Source organism: Dendronephthya gigantea, unplaced genomic scaffold (assembly GCF_004324835.1).
Source record: "Dendronephthya gigantea isolate DGI-Jeju-01 unplaced genomic scaffold, DenGig_1.0 000002F, whole genome shotgun sequence".
Classification (NCBI taxonomy): domain Eukaryota; kingdom Metazoa; phylum Cnidaria; class Anthozoa; order Malacalcyonacea; family Nephtheidae; genus Dendronephthya; species Dendronephthya gigantea.
The window spans coordinates 2,567,462-2,590,630 of NW_021163012.1; the positions used below are offsets into that span (position 1 = coordinate 2,567,462).

The window sequence follows — 23,169 nt, forward strand, 5'->3', positions numbered from 1 at the left end:
CATGGTGGGCATATTGCCTTTTTTTCTGCACATTTCCCTCTTAATTTTGTTCATTTCCAGCCGAAATAAAGCTGAGACGGCTAATGAATTGGTAACGACATGCAAGATACCTATCATGGACAACAGCAAAACAAAGCCAAGCTTCAATGTAACAATTTCGGGGTGGTAAGTAATAACTTTTTGAATCAATGAGTCCGATGACAATTCCAACAATGTCACATGATAATTATACAATGGCGTTGTTGCTTATTGCTAAAGTAAAACAAGATGATTAGTTATACTTAATATGGACTCCGTTTAAACATCATTCATACTTGAGAATTAATAAAATACCCTTTTATCAGAGTTTTCATAGTGACATAAACGAATTACGAAAGAGGGCCCATTAATAGGTTATACCACGGGACGATTAGTTGTATATAATTGTCATTTGAACAGATGAAAACGAGTGCTGATGCCTAATTGTTTAAAATGTTATCCACTATTGTGGCAAAGTTGAAATTTGAAAATCAACATTGATCACATATGCCAGGGAGAGAATCATATACAACTATTGTATTGTGAAAATAGGCCTGTGATATCCTGGAGAGATGGAAAAGGAAATTGAGAATGAAATTTAGTAAAACACAATGTTTTGAACAAAGATGAGGAACAGCTATAGAATACCCTGCAATGCATAATTTGAGAGCAGCACATATCAGTAATAAACCCACAGTTTTACACTTTGTTAAAATACACACATATATAATGTATGTGTCCCTTACAATAACCCTTGCCCATGATGAAATGATAATTACCTGGCCAGATAGATTGCATTGTGGTTGATGGCAACTTTCTTGCAGGGACTGGGAGGTAAGGAACAGAAAGAACGAAACTTATTTCATTAACATTTGTGGAACAGCCAAAAACTGTGGCAAAGATGTTTCTGTTTGCAAAAAAAAATCCGAGTCTGTAACAATAAACTATGGTACAAGTTTAACCAAAGATAAGATAAAGACATCACAATATGCTGCTGGTTTCTCAATTACTTTTACTGGTCAAAAGGGTGAAAAGACAGATAAATGTACCACACTCCAAACCCAGATTAATTTCCAATGTATCTACACATTGGTAAGTTTTGTTTTTCGACATTAGAGTGAATCATTTGTATGAACCAGTTTTGTGCATTTGGTTTTTTGTCATGTATTTTACTCTATCAAATGCCTATTTTACAATTTGTTGGTGAATAAATTAGTCTAATTTGCATCCAATATTACCATAGGAACAACTGTAAAATACTTTCCTCTTTCAACAATGTTTTCTGCAGTAGTTAATGTCAGAAACAATGTCTTAGAAGTGTGGTATAAGAAATACTTCTTGATGTTTCGACGGAGAGACCTAAATCACCTAATCAGTTGTGTCAAATGTGCTGCCTCTCCTTTAGGGGAGCATTTTTAGGCAGTTGTTATGCCACATTTATTAGAAGAGCTTTAGAAGAGTTTTTTACTGTGTGTTTGAACAGGGTTCACCAGAACTTGTTGATGACAGTAGCTGTATTATCATCATCCAGTTCTTCACCAAGGAAGCGTGTTCAAAAATAGACACGATACCAGAGATACCCTGCGTTGTTTTTGATGACAATAAACAGAAGATAGATTTGTCCCCGCTGATAAAATTGAAAGGTTTGTCAGACATAGTAACATCATTTGTGATAAAACCTGATTTCCAGGATGGATGCACAGGGGAGTGAGGAGGGAGGGAGGGGGGTGCAAATTGAATAACAATTCTGCCTGGTTTACTTTGTAAGTTAATAATTAAGTTCCTCCCCCTGCACCCTTTCACTACACCCCTGCAGGTTATCTTGTAGTGCATATAAAGCCGCATTCCATAGTTTGTCGTCTGTTTTGTTCCATAGGAGGACATCAGGTTTCGAATCAAACACACGGCGTCACAATGTTCATCAATGTCTGTCGAGACATAAAAAATGATCCAAAAATTCAAGCGAAATGGTGTGCTGATGGCGTTGGAAAATCTTTTCCAGCCTGTCGTCTTGATATCAAAAAACCAATTGGAAAAATCACAAACAAATCAAAGTTGATTTATGATGTCGGTGGTAAAATCAATCTGGTTTATAAATACAACCCAAAGTCCAAAGAATGTCCCAACGGCGTTTCAACTGAGATTACCTTCATGTGTCAAAGGAAGTTTTCTGATGTGAGCATTTTATAGAGGCAGAAAATTATAGTCCATGAGGTGTTGGTTAGAGTCTAATTTTGCTGGTTTGTGTTTGAATAACCCAGGGCTTTTTTAACTTTATAACTAACAGGGGGGGGGGAGCCCACCCAGGTCTTTCTTTGGTCTCCCAGTGGCTTTCATAAGGATTAAGGTATCAATAGACCGGGAGACACTGTATATAAGGATTAAGGCAGTGATAGAGATACTGGATGAAGATTAAAGCAGCAATAGAGATATGTAGATATTGGATAAGGATTAAGGAAGGAATAGAGATACTGGATAAGGATTAAGGTATGGATAGAGATACTGGATGAAGATTAAAGCAGCAATAAAGATATGTAGATATTGGGTTAGGATTAAGGCAGGGATATAGAGATACTGGATAAGGATTAAGGTATGGATAGAGATACTGGATAAGGATTAAGGTATGGATAGAGATACTGGATAAGGATTAAGGTATGGATAGAGGTACTGAATGAAGATTAAAGCAGGGACAGAAATAGGTAGATATTAAATAAGGATTAAGGCAGGGATAGAGATACTGGATAGGGATTAAAGCAAGGGTAGAGATATGTAGATACTGGATAAGGATTCATGCAAGATTCATGCACTAGGAGCCTAGGACGAGGTAACAACCGAGTAGTCCACAATGAATGCTTATGAGATAGTGAATCTTAGACCCCACAGTTCGTTTTGTGTGATATTTATTTCTTTCTTGATACAGGGAGGAACAGGTCCAGTTCTTATCACCGATGTAGGTCCGGGTAAAATTGTATGCAAATACGACATACTGTGGAGAACCGGTCACGCTTGTCCAAACAATGACGTTATCACTAGTAATTGCAAATTCAGTAACAATGAAGTCACCTTTGATCTTACCAAGTTGGAAAAACCTACGAAGCAACTGAGCTACAAAGTCATAGGTCGTAATAATAACGAAGAATTCAGGATTAAAGTATGCAGCAATGGTCAGCCCTGTGGTAAGTTTTTCCTTGATGATTTCTGACAAATGTGACTGCAGCTAAAATACTATAGGTATATACTGGGTATATTGTAATCCAGTAAATGAACTGACATTCAAAGAAATGATAGTCCTAAAATTTTGCATTGCAATAACCTATCAATCTGTAGAAACACCACGTAGCTATATTATATATTCTGGCAGATCTATGTGACTGCAGCTAAAAAACTATATAGGGTATATCCTTAAACTGGATCCATTGTAATCCAGTTAATGAAACGATAGTCCTAAAATTTTGCATTGTGAATAAATAAGTTGACCCATCAATCTGTAGAAACACCACGTAGCTGTATTTGTTATATTCAGAGCTTTCGGCCCATTAACCCCCGCCCGAGGTGTCCAGTACGTGTTTACCTTCAAGAGAAAGGGGGTTGTTAAGCGGTGCTTAAGCGCACTAGAACAGAGTTTGTATTCCTCTATCAATTATTTTTAGGAAGTGACACGTACGGCGATCGAACAGCAGTTTGTCAAATACTAGATGGCTCCAAATCCCATCGCTGTGGTAACGCCAAAAATCCAAGCATTCGTTATGCTGATGGCGATCTGACCATGGTGTACAAGGATGGCGAAGTTTGTAGTACGAAGTTACCCCGAAGGACCATCATAACTTTCCGATGTGATCCGACCGTTGACGTGGGCGAACCGACGTTTGTCGGAGAAGAGCACTGTTACTATTTTTTCCAGTGGAGAACAAGACACGTGTGCCCGTCTCGAAACCCCGGGGCCTGTTCAGTCATCTCCGGAAATACTTACGATTTATCAATTCTAACAAAAACGGACAAAGCCAAGCCGTGGTTGGCCGTAAACAGTCGCTCTAATGCCAAAGGCTACACCTATTATATCAACGTTTGCGGATCAGTTGGGGGGCACCCGGAATGTCAGAAATCGGGGGCGTGTGAAGTGAAGGACGACGGCAAGGTACGCGCAATTGGCATGTACAACAGCTCGATTGTCCCAACCATATCGAAGTCTGAGGGCTTGACCTTGGTCTACACTGGTCCCAGTTGTGAGGGCTTCAACAGAATTGTTACGACGAAAATAAAGTTCCGATGTAAGACCAAAGATTTGGAAAGTCCACCGGAGTTAGAGTCCAGGTCATGGGACGGATGTGATTATATTTTCACTTGGGATACAGGTAAGAATGAGCAAGGTGGAATTTCGTTTTAAACTATTCGGCAAAGCCAATCAGAATGCCTAAATTTTTAATACTTCATGTAACATGGTAAATAATGTACCTTTTTATCGCAAGTAGTTAAAATTTATGCATTCTGATTGGTTACTAAAAATGTAAACAAACTTGCTGATTGGTCTAAAGCGAAATTCCCTCTTTCATGTCCTTGCGGTGAACTCTATGTTAATAAACTTGGTTGCCATATTTGAAGCCAATTTGAAGCTACAAATGCTGTGAAACAGCTTCAACAATTATACAGTTGTCAAGTGACGTCAAGCGCGAAAATTCTGATGTTACACGAACTTTTGATTGGTTCGTTGGTTTCGCTGAGCCAATCAAACCCTGTGTAACATCTGACTTTTTGCGTTTGAAATCATTATGAGAAAGGTCTAACTGTGTATATTTTTGTTTTGTATTTCGCAGTAAAAAGTAACTGTTTTTTACGCATTAATATTTGCATCCAAATTCAAGACTAAAGGTCTGTTCACATGATCCAATCCAATTCACTTCTGATAGATGTTTTATAGTCTGTTGTCTTATAATGTATATGGGCAGCTAATCCACTAAAGCCAATGCACTACTGCTTCATCAATAACCGACTATATTCCATACGTCAGAAGTGAATTGAATCCAACAAAATTGGATCGTGTGAACAGACCTTAAGAGAGTGTCTTTCTTCACACACAGCCGCAGCGTGTAGTTTGCAAGTGGTCAATGGCGTTGGCTGTTTCCTGGAGGATTCTGTCACCGGCAACGTCTACGATCTTTCTCCCTTGGGAAAAGGACCAAGCTCTGACACGACTTATTTCACTGCAACACTCGGTGATACGTCATATAATATACAGGTAAACACGTCAGATGGCGTGAGCAAATACCAGCGATTTCGGTGATATTTTTGGTGCAATTTTCCTCTTTTGATAGATGTGAACGAGTGCTTAGTTACGAATGCTCTGATGTACAAGAACTCTTATTTGAACTAATGCACTCGTTCGCATCTTTCAAAAGAAGAAAATCGTACATAAAATGGCGGCAAAAATCGCAGTTTTCTCCTTCTCTGTAATATTTCTCTGTTGAATCTGATTTATTCATCCAGATTTGTGGTAAAACTTTGGCTGATAAATTTTGCGGTAACAGAGCTACTACTGGAATCTGTCAGAAGAGCAAGGGTGACGTCCACGCCATTGGAAGTGGGCAGGATAATCTGTTCTATTATGACGGAGTCTTGAAAATGGTTTTCAAAAATGGGGATAAATGTAAATCTTACATCACGTTTTTCTGCGATGAATCCGCTGGTACTGGATCCCCTGTGTTCGTTGAGGAAAAAAGTTGTGTGTATTATTTTGTATGGTACACGAAACACGCATGTCCGTTGAAGGTGAGAAGAATAGTTTAGAACTGATAGAGCTATCCAGTGTAACTAAAGTTAGTTTAGTTTAGGTTTCCTCCTGTAGTAACACTGGATCAATAAGAGATGATTCTTACTGGACCTCTAGAAAAAACAGTTCAGAACTGATAGAGCTATCCAGTATAAGTAAAGTTAGTTTAGTTTATGTTTTCTCCTGTAGTAACACTGGATCAATAAGAGATGATCCTTACTGGACCCCTAGGAAGAACAGTTTAGAACTGATAGAGCTATCCAGTATAAATAAATTTATCAGTTACCTTTACTGTTTAACGTAGACATGGAATACCAGGAGTTTTCCATGTATTTGAAATCTATTTTTCTCCCACCAGACGATGGAATGTGCTTTGAAAGACAAGCATGGCAATGAATACGATCTCTCCCCCCTGGTCAGAACAAAAGATAACTGGAAAGTGAAAAAAAATGGAAAAACATATTTCATCAACATTTGTCGCGTTTTACATCGAAATAATGACACAAAGAGCTGCCCTGTCAGAAGCTCTGCCTGTATGGTATCCCCAAATAAACCTGGTGTTGATATGGGTAAGTACCGGTGAAATCTAATAAATAACTGGAACGATACGTTCTTATTATTTTTATCAAGCCAAAAATTTAGGGGACTTTATGTCCAGACACGCATGTGTGGAGGTAAAGTCCCGCGAATTTTGGCTTCACGAAAACAATAAGGAGGTATCGTTCCAGTTATTTATTAGAGTTCACTCGTAAGTACTATTTTTAGTATATTTATGTGTGTCGTGAGTGGGCGAGAAATATTTTAATAATAAGTTACGAATGCTCTGTGCACGGAATACCTATCAGAAGTAGAACTCCTGTACTTTTTTCGAAAGTGTGATTCGTCATGATTCGTCACTTAGCAAGTGCATTAAATTAAGGTGGTCACCCCCCTGCCAAAATTTAGCAATATCGCGCGCGCCATATTGCTAAATTTTGGCAGGGGGGTGACTGCCTCAAAAAAATGCACTTGCTAAGTGACGAATCATGACGAATCACACTTACGAAAAAATAGTATAGAGTTATTCTTCTGATAGGTATTCTGTGCTCTGTGTATAAGAACTCGTATTTGAACATCAGTAAATTATTCACTCGTTCACATCAATCAAAAGAAGAAAATCGCACATAAAATCCCAAGTTAAGTAACTTAGCGTTATAACAGCACCAGATGAAGAACCATCCTGCATTTTCGTGGCATAATTTGATTTTGACGTGTTACTGGAAGATCCTGTAATTGATTTAATATGAATTACAGGTGAGATCGTTGGTCCATTCACTCTGGATAATTTAGGAAATCCGGTTTTGCAGTATCAGAATAACAAAAACAGAACTATAATTACCTTCATATGTGACCCAGAAGGAAAGGTGAGAAAGACGTGCGATTAGCTCACTGGTGGTAACACTGGATCAATAAGAGATGATCCTTACTGGATCTCTAGGAAGAACAGTTTAGAACTGATAGAGATATCCAGTATAAATAAAATTAGTTTAGTTTAGGTTTCCTCCTGTAGTAACACTGGATCAATAAGAGATGATCCTTACTAGACCTCTAGGAAGAACAGTTTAGAACTGATAGAGCTATCCAGTACAAATAAAGTTAGTTTAGTTTAGTTTTGCTCCTGTAGTAACACTGGACCAATAAGAGATGATCCTTACTGGGCCTCTATAGAAAGAACAGTTTAGAACTGATTGAGTTATCCAGTATAAATAAAGTTAGTTTAGTTTAGGTTTCCCCCTGTAGTAACATTGACATTTAAACGTTACAGACGGGATCACCGGAGTGGTCGAATAGTGACGAGAAGAACAACATCTATTCATTCACGTGGAAAACTAAGGAGGCTTGCAAAATCAAACCAAAAGTGGAATATGGTTGTAATGATAAGGACACTGGTTTATCTGTGTTGAGCAAGGGAGATGGAAAGGTTTCGTTAACTCAAACAATGATTTTTTTCAGGCTCATAATATGACTTAGAGAAATGAGTTTTTAGGTTTCCTTCTGTAGTAACACTGGATCAATAAGAGACGATCCTTACTGGACCTCTAGGAAGAACAGTTTAGAACTGATAGAGCTATCCAGTATAAATAAAGTTAGTTTAGTTTAGGTTTCCTTCTGTAGTAACACTGGATCAATAAAAGATGATCCTTACTGGACCTCTAGGAAGAACAGTTTAGAACTGATAGAGCTATCCAGTATAAATAAAGTTAGTTTAGTTTAGGTTTCCTCCTGTAGTAACACTGGATCAATAAGAGATGACTCCTACTGGACCTCTAGGAAGAACAGTTTAGAACTGATAGAGCTATCCAGTATAAATAAAGTTAGTTTAGTTTAGGTTTCCTCCTGTAGTAACACTGGATCAATAAGAGATGACTCCTACTGGACCTCTAGGAAGAACAGTTTAGAACTGATAGAGCTATCCAGTATAAATAAAGTTAGTTTAGCCTATTGACTATGTATTTCAATAGACATGCAATCTTTGGTAGTGTGCTTTATATGACTCCTTGCTAAATCATTTTGTTTACTAGGGGTATGAAATACCACTTTTAAAAGGAAAGATAAGTTTGGATATCTGCCAAAATATAACTTGCAACAAGAAGAAGGACTCGACTGCATGTTTTATTGATGGTGAAAAAGAGTTCTCGATCGGCCGGCGTTTTGGAAGCAAAGTTGAGCATAGCGATGGTGTGATCACCCTTATATATCCGTAAGTTTGTTATCGTGTCTGTTGGTCGATTTCATCCCGTATTTTAGGGCATTTGATCAGGTCCTGGTTGGGCCTGGAATGAAGAGAAGCAAGGATGGGTTGACTGGGGAGTGTGACGGTGTATGAGGGGGATGATTGTGGGGGAGAAATGGGCAGGCGGGGAATGGTACAGTTAGGGTAAGTACAAGGATGGGTTGGCTGGGGAGTGTGGCGGTGTATGAGGGGATGATTGTGGGGGAGAAATGGGCAGGCGGGGAATGGTACAGTTAGGGTAAGTACAAGGATGGGTTGGCTGGGGAGTGTGGCGGTGTATGAGGGGGATGATTGTGGGGGAGAAATGGGCAGGCGGGGAATGGTACAGTTGGGGTAAGTACAAGGATGGGTTGACTGGGGAGTGTGGCGGTGTATGAGGGGGATGATTGTGGGGGGAAATGGGCAGGCGGGGAATGGTACAGTTAGGGTAAGTACAAGAAAGGGTGGACTGGGGGAGTGTAACGGTGTATGACAGGGAATATGGGGGAATTAGTACGGGATAGATGGACAGGGTTAGTCCAAGGATGGGTTCACGGGGGAGTGTGAGGGTGCACGAGAGGGTTGTAGTGGTATGAGAATTTTTTACTTTTTTCATGCTAAGCCAATCAAAATGCCTCAGCAAATCGAGACTCCTTTTTTTCCCCTGTTATTTTTTCATAGAGGTGGGCAATGGAAAAGTACAAAAACATGGGGAGGCTACTATACGACGAAAATCAACTTTGTCTGCACGGAAGAGATCGTGGATGGCAAACCAGTGTTTATCAAACAAGAGGAAAATGTATATGTCATCGAGTTTCGGACGTCGCTGGTCTGTGAGCCGAAGGATGTTCAATGCGATGCTTACGATAAGAAACAGCGCTATAACTTGAGTCCACTTACTCTGAGGGATGGTAAGTCAATAAGCGATGGTCTTTACTGGACCTCTAGGAAGAATAGTTTAGAACTGATAGAGCTATCCAGTATAAATAAAGTTAGTTTAGTTTAGGTTTCCTCCTGTAATAACACTGGATCAATAAGAGATGATCCTTACTGGACCTCTAGGAAGAACAGTTTAGAACTGATAGAGTTATCCAGTCTAAATAAAGTTAGTTTAGTTCAGGTATCCTCGTGTAGTAACACTGGTCAGGATCAATAATACAGCAGAGGTTGGGAAACTATCCAGTTACCCACTGACTGCAAAAGTAGCTAATTGTTGTCTCCTGTCTTTAGGCAATTGGATGGCAGAAGACACTCGCTCACACCTGGACTATTACATTAATGTTTGCAGTGGATACTACCCGGAGGGTGTGAATCCCAAGTGCAAGGGTTCAGCGGGGATAGGGGGGTGTCAAGTGGATAGAAATCACGAGCATTCTCACAGCATGGGCTTGGTGCAAAGTCGTCCCATCGTTTCGTCAATAAATGACGTCACGTTACGCTATCAGGGGGGTGATATATGTCATCAGAAGTATCATCGTAGCACGAGAATCAACTTCTTTTGTTCAAACGTTCATGTGAGTACCAGGAATCTGCTTTAAACTTCTGCTGCCAGTTGTATGAAACTCTAAGACCCGTTTCGGGCGACGAACTTTTTATGTGCTGAAACAAATGCAAATGAACTTAAACAAAGACTTTAGTTCATTAACATTAGGTTCGTTAACATAATGCAAATGAGCTCAAATAAAGACTTTAATTAGGTTCGGTGCATGAAAAGAGCGACGTTTGACCTGGGCTTGAAACTGGCCTAAACTATGTCTTGTTTAACCTCTAAAAGTACACGACTCTGATTGGTTTTTTGTAAAATTGTTTTTATAAAAACAAAGTTTTTTTTGTGAAAGGGTTATCAAGGCTTCGACTTCGTTTTACGTTCGTTTAACTTCGGTATGATAATTCTTCTTTTTCATACGAGTTCAGCCTTATTAAGTAATTGTTACACTTTTTGTATTAGCAATGAGTTCACCACCATTTTTAATGCTTATAGCGAAAATGTAAATGAACTCACAGCTAATAATACAACAATTTGTTGACAAATTGGCAAAAAATCTCTCGTGTCAAATTACCACGCAAATTGGGCTGCAAATGTAATCATGCATCATAACACTATATCGACAAATCGCCGAAAAATTTCCCGCGTACAAATTCTAACGCAAATTTGTGGTGCCTATGATATACATACATATCCCTCTTCCACCCTAGGGTTCTCCTGTATACATGGCGGAAATGAAAGATTGCGAGTACGTGTTTAACTGGAGAACTCCAAGTGCTTGTCCAGTGAAGACGTTTCAAGGGAAGGATTGTCGTGTGTATGATGAAACAAACGGTGTTTATTTTGACCTCAGGTCCTTGGCAGGGCAAGTGCAAAAGGAGGAGGTTGACAAGGGCGTTCAATATATCGTGAAATTTTGCGTTGAAACTCCAGCCAAAGACCTCGGTTGCGGGAAAGACAATCCCTCGTGTCTTAATGGTAGGGACCGTGAATACAGGGCAGTTCTGAAGGGTGCATGTATGTGGGGTGAACCCCTTATCTTTACTGAACGTGGTATCGGGGGTACATTCCTGGTTGTACTAAAGGGAGTATCGGGGGTGCACCCCCTGGTTGTGCTAAAGGGGGTATCAGGGGTACACCCCCTGGTTGTACTAAAGGGGGTATCGGAGGTGCACCCCCTGGTCGTACTAAAGGGGGTATCGGAGGTGCACCCCCTGGTTGTACTAAAGGGGGTATTGGGGGTGCACCCCCTGGTTGTACTAAAGGAGGTAACGGGGGTGCACCCCCTGGTTGTACTAAAGGGGGTATCGGAGGTGCACCCCCTGGTTGTACTAAAGAGAGTCACCAGTTAGTACCGAACATTACACCTTTCGTTAACCTATTGCGCTCGTGATTGGTTAATCTGATATATTTATCACATTTGATTGGTTCGGGTTTTCCCAATGGTAGCGATGGTCAAACCTAAACCCCGGTAATATTCACGGTAATCCTTCGTTTTAACAAACCAAGTAATAGCTTCGTGCTCCTTTTATAGGGACGGTGACGACAGGTCTGAAGTTTTCAAACATGATATTTAACGATGGCAAAGCAATTTTTGAATACACAAGTAAGAGTATTAACGTCACCAATGAAATATCCTGCGATTCCAGCGTCAAAACGCTCTCCTTCAGGGAGAAAGCAAAAGTCAAAGGTGGCTATCACTTGTCCTGGGCGAGCAGCTTGGTTTGTCCACCCGTTACTGGGGAGGAATGCAGTATTACGACCGAAGACGGTCTCTTTGATCTCTCAGTCTTAGCAAAGGAGTCCTGGAACTGGCATGCCCGAAATGCCTTAGACGGCGAACCAGAGAGTCCAGTCGTGTTTTGGGAGTTCTATTTTTCTGTGTGTACACGTCTAAAGAACATCTCTGGACCCGCGAATAGAGGTTCGCGAGGGGCAATAGAGGATAAAGATGGGTTAGTTTACAATATAACCTAGGAGGCATGAACTCAGAAGTGGTTACAATAGTCAGGAAGAAGATCATGATTAAATTTAGCACTAGATCAACTAGATCAAAAAACATGAACACTGTGAAACTTGATAAATAAGAGATGATCCTTTAAAACTGATAGAACTATTCAATATAAATAAAGTTAGTTTAGTTTAGGTTTCCTCCTGAAGTAACCCTGGATCAATAAGAGATGATCCTTACTGGACCTCTAGGAAGAATAGTTTAGAACTGATAGATCTATCCAGTATAAATAAAGTTAGTTTAGTTTAGGTTTCCTCCTGTAGTAACACTGGATCAATAAGAGATGATCCTTACTGGATCTCTGGGAAGAACAGTTTAGAACTGATAGAGCTATCCAGTATAAATAAAGTTAGTTTAGTTTAAGTTTCCTCCTGTAGTAACACTGGATCAATAAGTGATGATCCTTACTGGACCTCTAGGAAGAACAGTTTAGAACTGATAGAGCTATCCAGTATAAATAAAGTTAGTTTAGTTTAGGTTTCCTCCTGTAGTAACACTGGATCAATAAGAGATGATCCTTACTGGATCTCTGGGAAGAACAGTTTAGAACTGATAGAGCTATCCAGTATAAATAAAGTTAGTTTAGTTTAGGTTTCCTCCTGTAGTAACACTGGATCAATAAGAGATGATCCTTACTGGACCTCTAGGAAGAACAGTTTAGAACTGATAAAGTTATCCAGTATAAAATTACCATTGTTTTCATGTTCTTCCTCCATTAGGAAAATCACAAGTCTTGGTACAATGATAGAACGACTCAAAATTTCTGATGGATCACTCACAATGACGTATGGCAATGGCGACAAATTAAGCTTCTGTACAAATCAGAAATCCCCAAAAACTACCATACAGTTTATCTGTGATGATATTGTACCCGGGGGAGTGGGGGTAAGTACTGAAGGCTAGCACATCTCCAATCTAAAAAATTAAAGAAATCTAAAATGAAATTTAAAGTATCATTCTGCAAATGATGATTGCTTACGACCCAGTCTTTATACATTAGGTTGGACCAGTTGTCGACGGATTCGACAAAGATCAGTGTACATTTCACGTCACGTGGACAACACGCGCCGCTTGTCCTGTGCGAAGCCTCCTGGGAGACTATTCCAATCCTAACTGCACCGCTATCCATCCAGCTACAAGGAAAGCAATAGATCTAAGCCAACTGAAGAACACTAAAAGTTACACGGTGGTAGATGAAAAAAATGGTGATACATACTTCATTAATATTTGTGCCCGAGCAAAAGGTATTGTGTTTAAGGTCCTCACCTTTGTTTATTTTACCTCAAATATGCCTTTTATTATAAAGCTGGATTGACGTTAGATGGATGACGTGTAATGTCATGGTTGATTTTGCTGGGGGAGGGGGCAGGCTAGGAGAGGGGTGTTGAGGTTGTGCCCAGGATGGGTGTGAGGGGTGTAATGTCATGGGTGTTATTGCTGGGGGAAAAGTGTTGTGATGAATATTTCAGGCTGAGAAATTTGTGGGTATCCGGGCGGTGATTTAGATGAGTGTCAACTGGTGTACATTTGGATGACTGTGGTTAACTGTGGGACATGTGGATGACTGTGGTTAACTGCGGTACATGTGGATGACTGTGGTTAACTTCGGTACATGTGGATATTAAAGGTTTGACTTGGTTGGATGTTGTGGCTGGGAAAAGTCTCGTGTGCTAGGGATGTGATCAAAGTGTATATTGAAGCTGCTACTACATCAACCATTTCAGCCATTTTATCTATCAAAGCTACTTTCCTTAATCAGTCATGAATAATAATACATTGACGGCCAAAGAGGCCCCTCTCACCCACCCCCCTCACTTATTAGGCTGCCCAGCGAACTCCGGGATCTGCAAGAAAGGTGGCAAGACGAGTGCAGGCAATGTCAACACGACACTCGTCTATCGTCAAGGATTTCTCTACCTTCATTACAAGGACGGTAGCGCCTGCAGTGAATCAGACAAAAGGACGAGCGAAACTTTGATATCGTTTATTTGCGATGCCAAGGCTGGCAAAGGAAAGCCAAAGTTAGAGCGGGTTAAAGATTGCACACATTTTGTGACTTGGAGAACCAATTTGGCTTGCGAAGCTGAGGTTTGTTTGAAATAAATAATCGATGCTTTAATCAACGCTAGGGGAGAGTAAAATTCTGTGAAGTGAGCCATACACAGTTTTAGTAATAGATATGATGAATGACAATAGTCTTATTACTGGATAGTTCTATCAGTTCTAAACTGTTCTTCCTAGAGGTCCAGTAAGAATCATCTCTTATTGATCCAGTGTTTTTACGAGAGGAAACCTAAACTAAACTAACATTATTGATACTGGATAGCTTTATCACTTCTGAACTACTCTTCCTGGAGTTTTACTTAAGTACCGACTTGCTCACTCAACTTTTTCAGATTGATTGCGTTGCTCAAGACGGGAAGAACTTCTACGATCTCACACCCTTGATCCGAGACGATGCCAATTACGAAGTATTCATATTTACTACTTTTTTCGGATTACAGCAGCTCCATTGTTAATTCAATATTGCTCAATGAAGATATGAGCTCTTAGTTTATGAAAGAATCAACCATCAACCATAGGTAGCCCAAAAATAAGCGTAAATGATTAACATCGATAACGAACGCTTATTTTTGGGCTGCTGTCTATGCATCAACCGTTCTTCTGTATTTCATTAATGCTTACTAAACTAACCCCTTATATGAATCCTGATCTAGTTTCTTTATTAATTTTCTTAAGTCTTTGGATAAGGATGGAAAACTTTACCTCATAAACGTGTGTCGTTCGTTGGTCAGTGATTCAAGATGCTCCTCGCAATCGAGTGCTGCAGTGTGTCGCACAGCGGTATGATGATTATAGGGAACTTCATGTGTATAGATTTATAGGGATTTCATTGTTCAAGTCACTATTGTATGTCTGTGCAACTTAGAGTGACAATAAAGAAGACAAAAGTTTTGGACAAGTGGGTGCGCCACCAAAGTTTCTTTCATCTTCAAACGATAAACAGAATGAAGTCAAAGCTCAGCTCATCTATGAGAACGGAGAATGTGGCAACACGACTATAAACTTTCACTGTGATCCGAAAGATCTTGCGGTAAATATAACTTTGTCTCGCCGATTCAGATCATCGTGATATTACTCGGTTTTCTTGAACCCTAATCCTAACCCTAATCCTGACTCTAATCTTAATCCTAATCCGCAACCTGACTCTAATCCTAACGTTAATCCTAACCCTAATCCCAATCATAGCGTTAATCCTAACGCTAATCCTAACCCTAATACCTAATCTCTAGCGGATTAAATTCGTGTATTCAGGATGTACTGAAAAAGAAATATTAGCTTTTTTATCGCAGATGACGGCTGTACGAAGGCTGGATAGCGCTATCCTCTGGGGTTTTTTTTCCAACTATTGTAAAAAAAATTTGAAATGCAAGAAAACTACGGAAATGGGGTCAACAATCAGTAAAGAAAAACTTCACTTCAAGAGTATCAAGGTTTACTCTAGGACATAGCGAACTTTAGGCAATTTTAAAGCGAGTAAAAAATCGCTATCCAGCTTAATGTGTACGGTGCAGTTCTCTAAGACAATTATTCTTATGCCTCAGTCGATTCACTGTTCTTAAATGGCACAGGTGTGCGGACGATATTTCTAACGATACCGTTTTGGAAAACTTGATTAAGAATTTGATGATTAAGGATTTGATGTGTTTTTGCCTTATAGGTCAGGAAATTAATCATCACATACGCCGATGAATGCTCGGTGCAAATATCCTGGTGGACTTCGTTGGTTTGCGACCCACCAGATGGCGACCCACCAGAGGGCAACCTAAGCTGCTTCTACAGCAATCCCGAGCATACGTTTTGCTTTGATTTAAAAAAACTAGGGCAAAAAGGCAAAAATGTTAAGGTGAGTCTTGTCTTATAATGCGTAATCAGATCTACTGGATAGATTAGGTACCAGGAAAGTTTTCGACTTCCAACTCTTATTGATTCATTGTTCATACTAAAACGTAAACTAAACTAGCTCTATTTATATTGAATAGTTCTATCAGTTCTAAACTGTTCTTCCTAGAGGTCCAGTTAGGATCATCTCTTTTTGATCCAGTGTTACTACAGGAGGAAACCTAAACTAAACTAACTTTATTTATACTGGATAGCTCTATCAGTTCTAAACTGTTCTTCCTAGAGGTCCAGTGAGGATCATCTCTTTTTGATCCAGTGTTACTACAGGAGGAAACCTAAACTAAACTAACTTTATTTATACTGGATAGCTCTATCAGTTCGAAACTGTTCTTCCTAGTGAAGATCATCTCTTATTGATCCAGTGTTACTACAGGAGGAAACCTAAACTCATTTAAAGACCTTTTCGATCCAGTAAATCATATACGTTCAAAAGAGCATTATAACAACCAACTTTCTATTCCTTTTGTTCTCCTAGTTTACCGAAGGGGAAGTCCATTTCCATGTGTGTGGAACCGCAGCGAAGGATTGCCACGAAGAAGGCAAGGATGCCACGTCAGGCGAAGCTTGTTTGAAAACAAAAAACGGAAAACCAACGGCTCTTTCACGCGACAACATCGTTTATAAGAACGGCGAAGTACGAATAACTTACGGCAAAGACGTCGTCCTTATTTTGTACTGCGGGAAAGATAGCGAGTCAAATAATCCTCGGTATATTGGAAAGGTAAGCTAGTCCATCTTGTGGAAATTATAGTTAAATGCTCTCCATAATATAGGATTTGTGTGGAACTGTCTTGTAATCTAATAATATGGAACATACAGTTATCAAGGATAATCGATAACCCATACTAAGGATCTTTGCACGTTTTTCTCGCTCACACATACGTGAGTAACGTGACGTTGGTGGCATCGTTTTATTGAAAATAAGGACATGAGACCACATTATAGACCATATTGATAAGATATCAGAGGACATGATTCGCTGTTGAGTCGCTCTAGTTTTTATTTGTAATGCTCTTAACATACTGAGCTACTCATCAAATGCATAGCCCGGACTGCGAATCTCGTGACTTCCAGCAAATAATTTAAGGCTTCTTACAAGGTTTTTAGGCCGGTCGAAACGCCGAGAAGTATTCTCGTTCATTCTTTCCACCCAATGAATCGAGTGGTCCCAACTTATCCGTTAAATAGTGTTTTCCGTATATAGAAATTTATCGAAAATTTTTGTTTATGTGCATGTTGACAATAATCCTCTACTCAATAACTTAATTTTTTTTCGATACTGTATAGGTTGAACATAAAAGCCCAAATTATCAGACATATTATTTCAGTTTGATAACGCCAGAGGTTTGTCCACCTCGTGAGCTGTCGTGCGAGATCAGATACGGAGACAAAACGTTCAACTTGGCTGGTCTGAGTCGCGGCGAAAACTTTTATGCAAAAGGCGACGAGAGCGATCAGTAAGAAACAAACCTTTGTACAATTCATGATAACAATATGCCTGATATGTAGAGATCAGTGGTAGAGATCAACACTGGAGTCTTATAAAGAAGAGGAATAACTTAAAAATACGGCGTTTTCCTGTAACCGCCCAAAATGGTCAAACCAGTCATATTTTGAATTGAAATAGAGTACTTCGTTAAGCTGTGAAAGTGCATTTTACGTGCTAGGCAGATGTAAATAACGATATATGTGAATGCAGAGTTCTTGAAACACTTTAAATACCAGTATTCTGTCTGTGATGAAATACTACAGTACTGATCTTGCAGTTTTTACCGTACAAAGGAAAGCGGCTTCAATACCTGACATTTATGTGCCATTTTTTTCCTAGTTACTGGCTCAGTCCTTGTGGTCATGTCAGGCGCAATAAGGAAACAGGTAAATCATAAAGTGTAAATCAATCTGTCCGTTGGTGATGACGTTTAACCTTAACGTGACAGAGTAACTAAAAGATATATTAGTCATATTTAATCACTATTCGCCACACAGTTCCAGCTCTGTATCCTGTTTACTCTGTGTAAAAGTGGAAGCGAAGTCCGTATGCAAACAAATGGTGAACTTCTATACTTTTTCAAACACGTTGTGTTGTGTGAATATTTAAACGAAACGGACATGACTTCCACTTTAATGAAATATAAATGAGCCGTAATGTGAGCCATTGTTTCCCTCGATGATCTAATATTTGCTTCTTTTTCCTGTAGAGGATATTTGCTCTTCCCGAGCGACAGCAATAAGAGTTTCATCGGACAAAGAATCTGAAGTGATAGCAGTGGATACGAATTATGATCTTACTTATCATGGTGGGTAGATTCTTGGTACTGGATAGCTCTATCAGTTCTAAACGGTTCTTCCAACCTTAGAATCATCTTTTATTGATCCAGTGTTACTACAGAAGGAAACCTAAACTAAACTAACTTTATTTATACTGGATAACTTTATCAGTTCTAAACTGTTCTTCCTAGAGGTCCAGTAAGGATCATCTCTTATTGATCCAGTGTTACTACAGAAGGAAACCTAAACTAAACTAACTTTATTTATACTGGATAACTCTATCAGTTCTAAACTGCTCTTTATTTTAAAAAGGAAAGCTAAACTAAACTAACGTCATCACTTCTAAGATTTTATCCTCAGAGATTTTAAACTGTTACTCGTCGATTACCCGGCTGTAGTTTTCAACCATTTTCATCTCGTCCCAAATCATTTGTCACCTATACGAAGGAAAAACATTACTTTATCATGTAGCTAAAACAGAATATCCTTTACAACTTCGATACTACGGAAATGAGGCGCTCAAAAGCTGCGGTAATAAAAAGCCAACGGTTGTGCACAAGTTTAAGTGTAGACATGGTGATTCGGAGGTGCATTTTAAAAGGTGAGATTATCCACTTGATATAACCACAACAAGTTTAAGCTTTCACATAAAGGCTTTTTTAATATCTCCTATCGGCAGTTCATAGGAAGTTACTCTAACCTTGGTTTTTGGATGACAAAGGATCTTCTATATTTTAAATACACATGATTCTTGTTGTTATCTGATGCTGTGAAAACGGTTTCAAATTTTCCATAAGCTAGTTGTTTTAAGAGGCTTTTAAAATTTTAGATATAAGAAAAAATGTATATTGTACGTTCAACATTAAAGAGGAACAGCTTGCCAGCTTGTCACAACTTCGCATCAATTCTGGTTTTACAACTGCATAAAATAGACAAAAATACTTATCTAAGGCCCTTCGTTAAGTGAAATAGTATGTATAGTACGTGTTTCTTTTCTCTAGTGGTGAAAACTGCGAGTTCGTCTTTTTGTGGAAGACAGCGGAAGCATGCCCCGAAAACAGGTATTTTGTCTTGCTTTAGGTGAAGGACATCATTTATTGGGAATTTTAAAGTTCAACGCTTATAGAAACAAGAAAATGGAGCCGTATTTCTCACTAATTCCGCATGTTTTCCCTCGAATATAAAACTACCATGCATCATGAATAAATAGTCATTTTTGTTCTCAGTTTAATGACAGTGGACTACTTTTTTCCGTATCAAAATGCTTGTTATAGTCTAAACATTTCTCTTTTTTTCAGTAAACCATTGAAGCAGGAAGGGGACGATTGGATATTTTACGATGACAAAACCGCAGGCTGCACACTGGATTTAACTCACGTGAAAAAAATGTAAGTTTTCAAAAAGACTTTTTTCCCAGGTGGGAATGAAAATGACCCCGACCTTGATGGGTAGGTGGGAGGGTGCTTGCGCGGGTCGGTTAGCAGTTAGCAGGTGGGTGATTAGGTGGGTGGGTACGTTAAATAGTAGATTGATTCGAGGATTGAGTGTAGCCAAGTGAGTGTAGGCAGGTGAATGTTGGTAACTAAGTGGTGTACGATAGGGAGGAAGGTTGGTAGGTAGGTGGGTGAGTGTAGCCAAGTGAGTGTAGGCAGGTGAGTGTTGGTAGGTGGGTGTAGGATGATAGGGAGGAAGGTTGGTAGGTAGGTGGGTGAGTGTAGGCAGGTGAGTGTAGGCAGGTGAATGTTGGTAACTAAGTGGTGTAGGACGATAGGGAGGAAGGTTGGTAGGTAGGTGGGTGAGTGTAGCCAAGTGAGTGTAGCCAGGTGAGTGTTGGTAGGTGGGTGTAGGATGATAGGGAAGAATGTTGGTAGGTAGGTGGGTGAGTGTAGCCAAGTGAGTGTAGGCAGGTGAGTGTTGGTAGGTGGGTGTAGGATGATAGGGAGGAAGGTTGGTGGGTAGGTGGGTCGGTTAATGTGTGTAAGTGGGTAATTTGGTGATGGGTGGTCGGCTTGTATAGGTAGGTGGATGAGTGTATGCCAGTGGGTAGAAAGGTTGGTAAGTGGGTGGGTAGGAGAGTCGCTTAACAGGTAGGTGAGGAATTAGGTAGGTGGGTACGTTTATGGGAGATTGAATGATCAATTTGTATACGTGGGCGAGTTTAGCCCCTAAATTACTACATTCAGAAAATCAGTAAAGATCAGAAAATTTCTACAACTACATCTTGTTTTCATTCAGAGTTGAAAAACATGCAGGCAGCAAAGATTGCAAGCTCCAAAACAAGGTCACGGTCTATGCGTTAGGTATGTTTAAGTATGTTTATGGATGTTTATGGATGTTTATGGATGTATAAATATATCTTCACATCAAATGCATCACTGCAAGACCTCAAAGAATTTCTTTGTACACTGGATGAAATGAAACTGAGTAAACGGGGGACCAAAGTTCCAGTTATATATTAGAGATCACTGGTGTAGTGATCACTGGCAACTGAGCTATATTCAATTTTTACAATTTGGAATGAGTTTTTTAGTGTTTATTGGTGGAACCGACCACTGACCTGTGTATATTAATATTAGTTAATGAATTAGATTAGACTAATATAGTGATTATATACAAGTCAGAGGATATAGTTAAAACCCCCGACTATTTTTCTCAGATGATTCTTACGAGTTGTTTGTTTCTTGCGATTCAAAGAAAACTAAGGAGGTGTATAGTTTTGAAGTCCTTATGCGATGCACAGTAAGTGATAGTACACAAAATGTTGTGAACTTTGATATTCATGGCGCGGTTTTGTTCATGCAAAAGAGTATTTTCACCGCTCTTGTTTCTTTTCTAGACTGGCAACGAAACAACATTAGTCGACGTCGGCGATTCGTATGTGTCGATAATATTGAACACAAATTATGTCTGCGATGCCTTGGGGTAACTAACTGGACAGTTATTATATTACCTTATTCAAAATTATTGTAGTTATAGGAATGAAATCCAGCTTCACCCGTGTCTATAGCATTTGTAGATAGAGTTAGTTTAGTTTAGGTTTCCTCCTGTAGTACCACTGGATCAATAAGAGATGACCCTTACTGGACCTCTATGAAAAACAGTTTAGAACTGATAGAGCTATCCAGTATAAATAAAGTTAGTTTAGTTTAGGTTTCTTCCTGTAGTAACACTGGATCAATAAGAGATGATCCTTACTTGACCTCTAGGAAGAACAGTTTAGAACTGATAGAGCTATCCAGTATGAAAAGTTTGGATTTCATTTCATTAAATCGTTTCTTGTAGAAGCGGATGTGCTAAAAAAGTCTCTCGTTCGATGGCGAAATCTGCAGCGGCGGTTATTGGAACATTGACTGGCATTGGTCTTCTTGCTGCCATCATATTTTTTGTTTGGAAACCTGAGAAAAGGTAGTTTACCTTATCTCATATCACGCTACCCACATAGTCACCCACCTATCTGTCTATCAACTTACCTGCCTACTCACCCACCCACCTATATACCTACCAACTCACCCACTCACACTACCTACTTTCCTGCCTACCCACCGAAAAACCCACCCATGCATCCATCTACGTACCAACTTACTCATCTCCCTGATCTAAATATTTAACATAAATTTTTGATTTTTGTTTTATTGCAGACAAAGCGCTGCCTTATGGCTGAGGTGGCATTATCGTAAATATATTTGCTGTAAACGTTCATACAATGCCTCTTATCGTTATAAAAAGGTAATTATTAGCGGCCGTTTACGCGGCTATTTTTACGAAAATTTCCCGCGAAAATCTTCGTCTTTTGATAGATGCAAAAGAACGATATTTATGTGCTGTTCTGATGTTCATGTGTCCTTATTTGAGCATTCGTTACTTATCCACTAGTTCACATCTATCAAAAGAGGACAATTGCACGTAAAGTCGCAGCAAAAATTTTGAACGAGCCTCTAGACATATTATATCGAGTTACATATCACAGCTGATCATAGCGGAGCTGATGTAACTCTTGAATTCTGTATTTTTTAGGTCAAGACAGACGAGGAAGATGGTGAAACGGACTATATAATTGAAGCTGGTGCTGGAGGGTCATTATTCAGTGATGATAGTGATGATGATGATTATCGGGATGATGATCACGAGAAGAATCATAATACTGATGATGATGATCTATTACCTCTTGATGATGATCTGCTCAGCTTAGAATAATGAATAATTTTAATTCCAGACCAGACGCACTCCTTACGCACCGTTAGGTAATATATAGATGCAGAAAAGCATTACCAACCGTCTGTAGAATTGAGAAATATACTCTCCTTGCTTCTATATAAAATGGTGGACAGTTGAGACAAGTTTATGAACATATTCTTAACTCATGACCTGTGATAAAATCCTAGAATAGACGAGCAATTTTCATCATGTCGAATTGTAGATTTTGAAGACATTTTAAAGCCTGCTTATTTTTCTTCCGAATAGGGAACAAAACGTTGGTATATTGTCCCTGCAATCTGTCTCTGCTAAGAAAATATTTCTAAAAAACTGTTCGTCTATTAAAGGTCTCTCGAATTGACAGAATTTATAGCTATCCTATTTAATCACAATAACTTAGCCATAGTCAATTAAGGTTGGAATGCATTTGCATACTGAGAAATTTTTAGATTTTTAGACTTATGATAGAGTATATACAATTTTAGCGCTTAAAATACATTTAATTGGCTAGGGCTTTGAAAGCTAAGATAAATACGTGTTATTTAAATGGACGCGAATTTTTACCGCGAAGAAATGTTGAATGATTGTAATAATAAAAAAAAATAAGTTCATCAAATTTGTAGTGATGTTTGTAGAAATTCCTTGTTGTGAATACAATTATGGAATTGTGAATTAAGTGTTTTTATTGCCGTTTATTTTGTTGCCAATTTTTT

The 23,169-nt window shown here is 39.1% G+C and overlaps 1 protein-coding gene across 1 annotated transcript; it reads left to right on the forward strand.

Moving 5' to 3' along the window:
• Positions 1-23,079, forward strand: LOC114534207 (cation-independent mannose-6-phosphate receptor-like). The gene is made up of 36 exons (XM_028555767.1): positions 1-165; positions 843-1,110; positions 1,502-1,661; positions 1,895-2,193; positions 2,939-3,194; positions 3,669-4,370; positions 5,094-5,251; positions 5,500-5,781; positions 6,141-6,351; positions 7,076-7,185; positions 7,587-7,742; positions 8,344-8,522; positions 9,216-9,445; positions 9,765-10,048; positions 10,731-10,998; positions 11,555-11,975; positions 12,751-12,916; positions 13,032-13,275; positions 13,854-14,119; positions 14,428-14,502; positions 14,771-14,875; positions 14,961-15,125; positions 15,753-15,938; positions 16,470-16,715; positions 17,282-17,451; positions 17,823-17,869; positions 18,193-18,291; positions 18,734-18,863; positions 19,264-19,323; positions 19,561-19,650; positions 20,498-20,562; positions 20,919-21,001; positions 21,099-21,184; positions 21,545-21,667; positions 21,901-21,988; positions 22,277-23,079. The coding sequence occupies exons 1-36, from the start codon at positions 2-4 to the stop codon at positions 22,454-22,456; spliced, it is 6,822 nt and encodes a 2,273-aa protein (XP_028411568.1). The 5' UTR covers position 1; the 3' UTR covers positions 22,457-23,079.
• Positions 23,080-23,169: the final 90 nt, after the last annotated feature.

Bases quoted from the DNA above. Each gene is read 5' to 3' on its own strand.
- LOC114534207 (XM_028555767.1), top strand. From the start codon at position 2: ATGGTGGGCATATTGCCTTTTTTTCTGCACATTTCCCTCTTAATTTTG. The intron at 166-842 runs GTAAGTAATAAC...ACTTTCTTGCAG, and splicing joins AATGTAACAATTTCGGGGTG to GGACTGGGAGGTAAGGAACA. The intron at 1,662-1,894 runs GTTTGTCAGACA...TTTGTTCCATAG, and splicing joins CCCGCTGATAAAATTGAAAG to GAGGACATCAGGTTTCGAAT.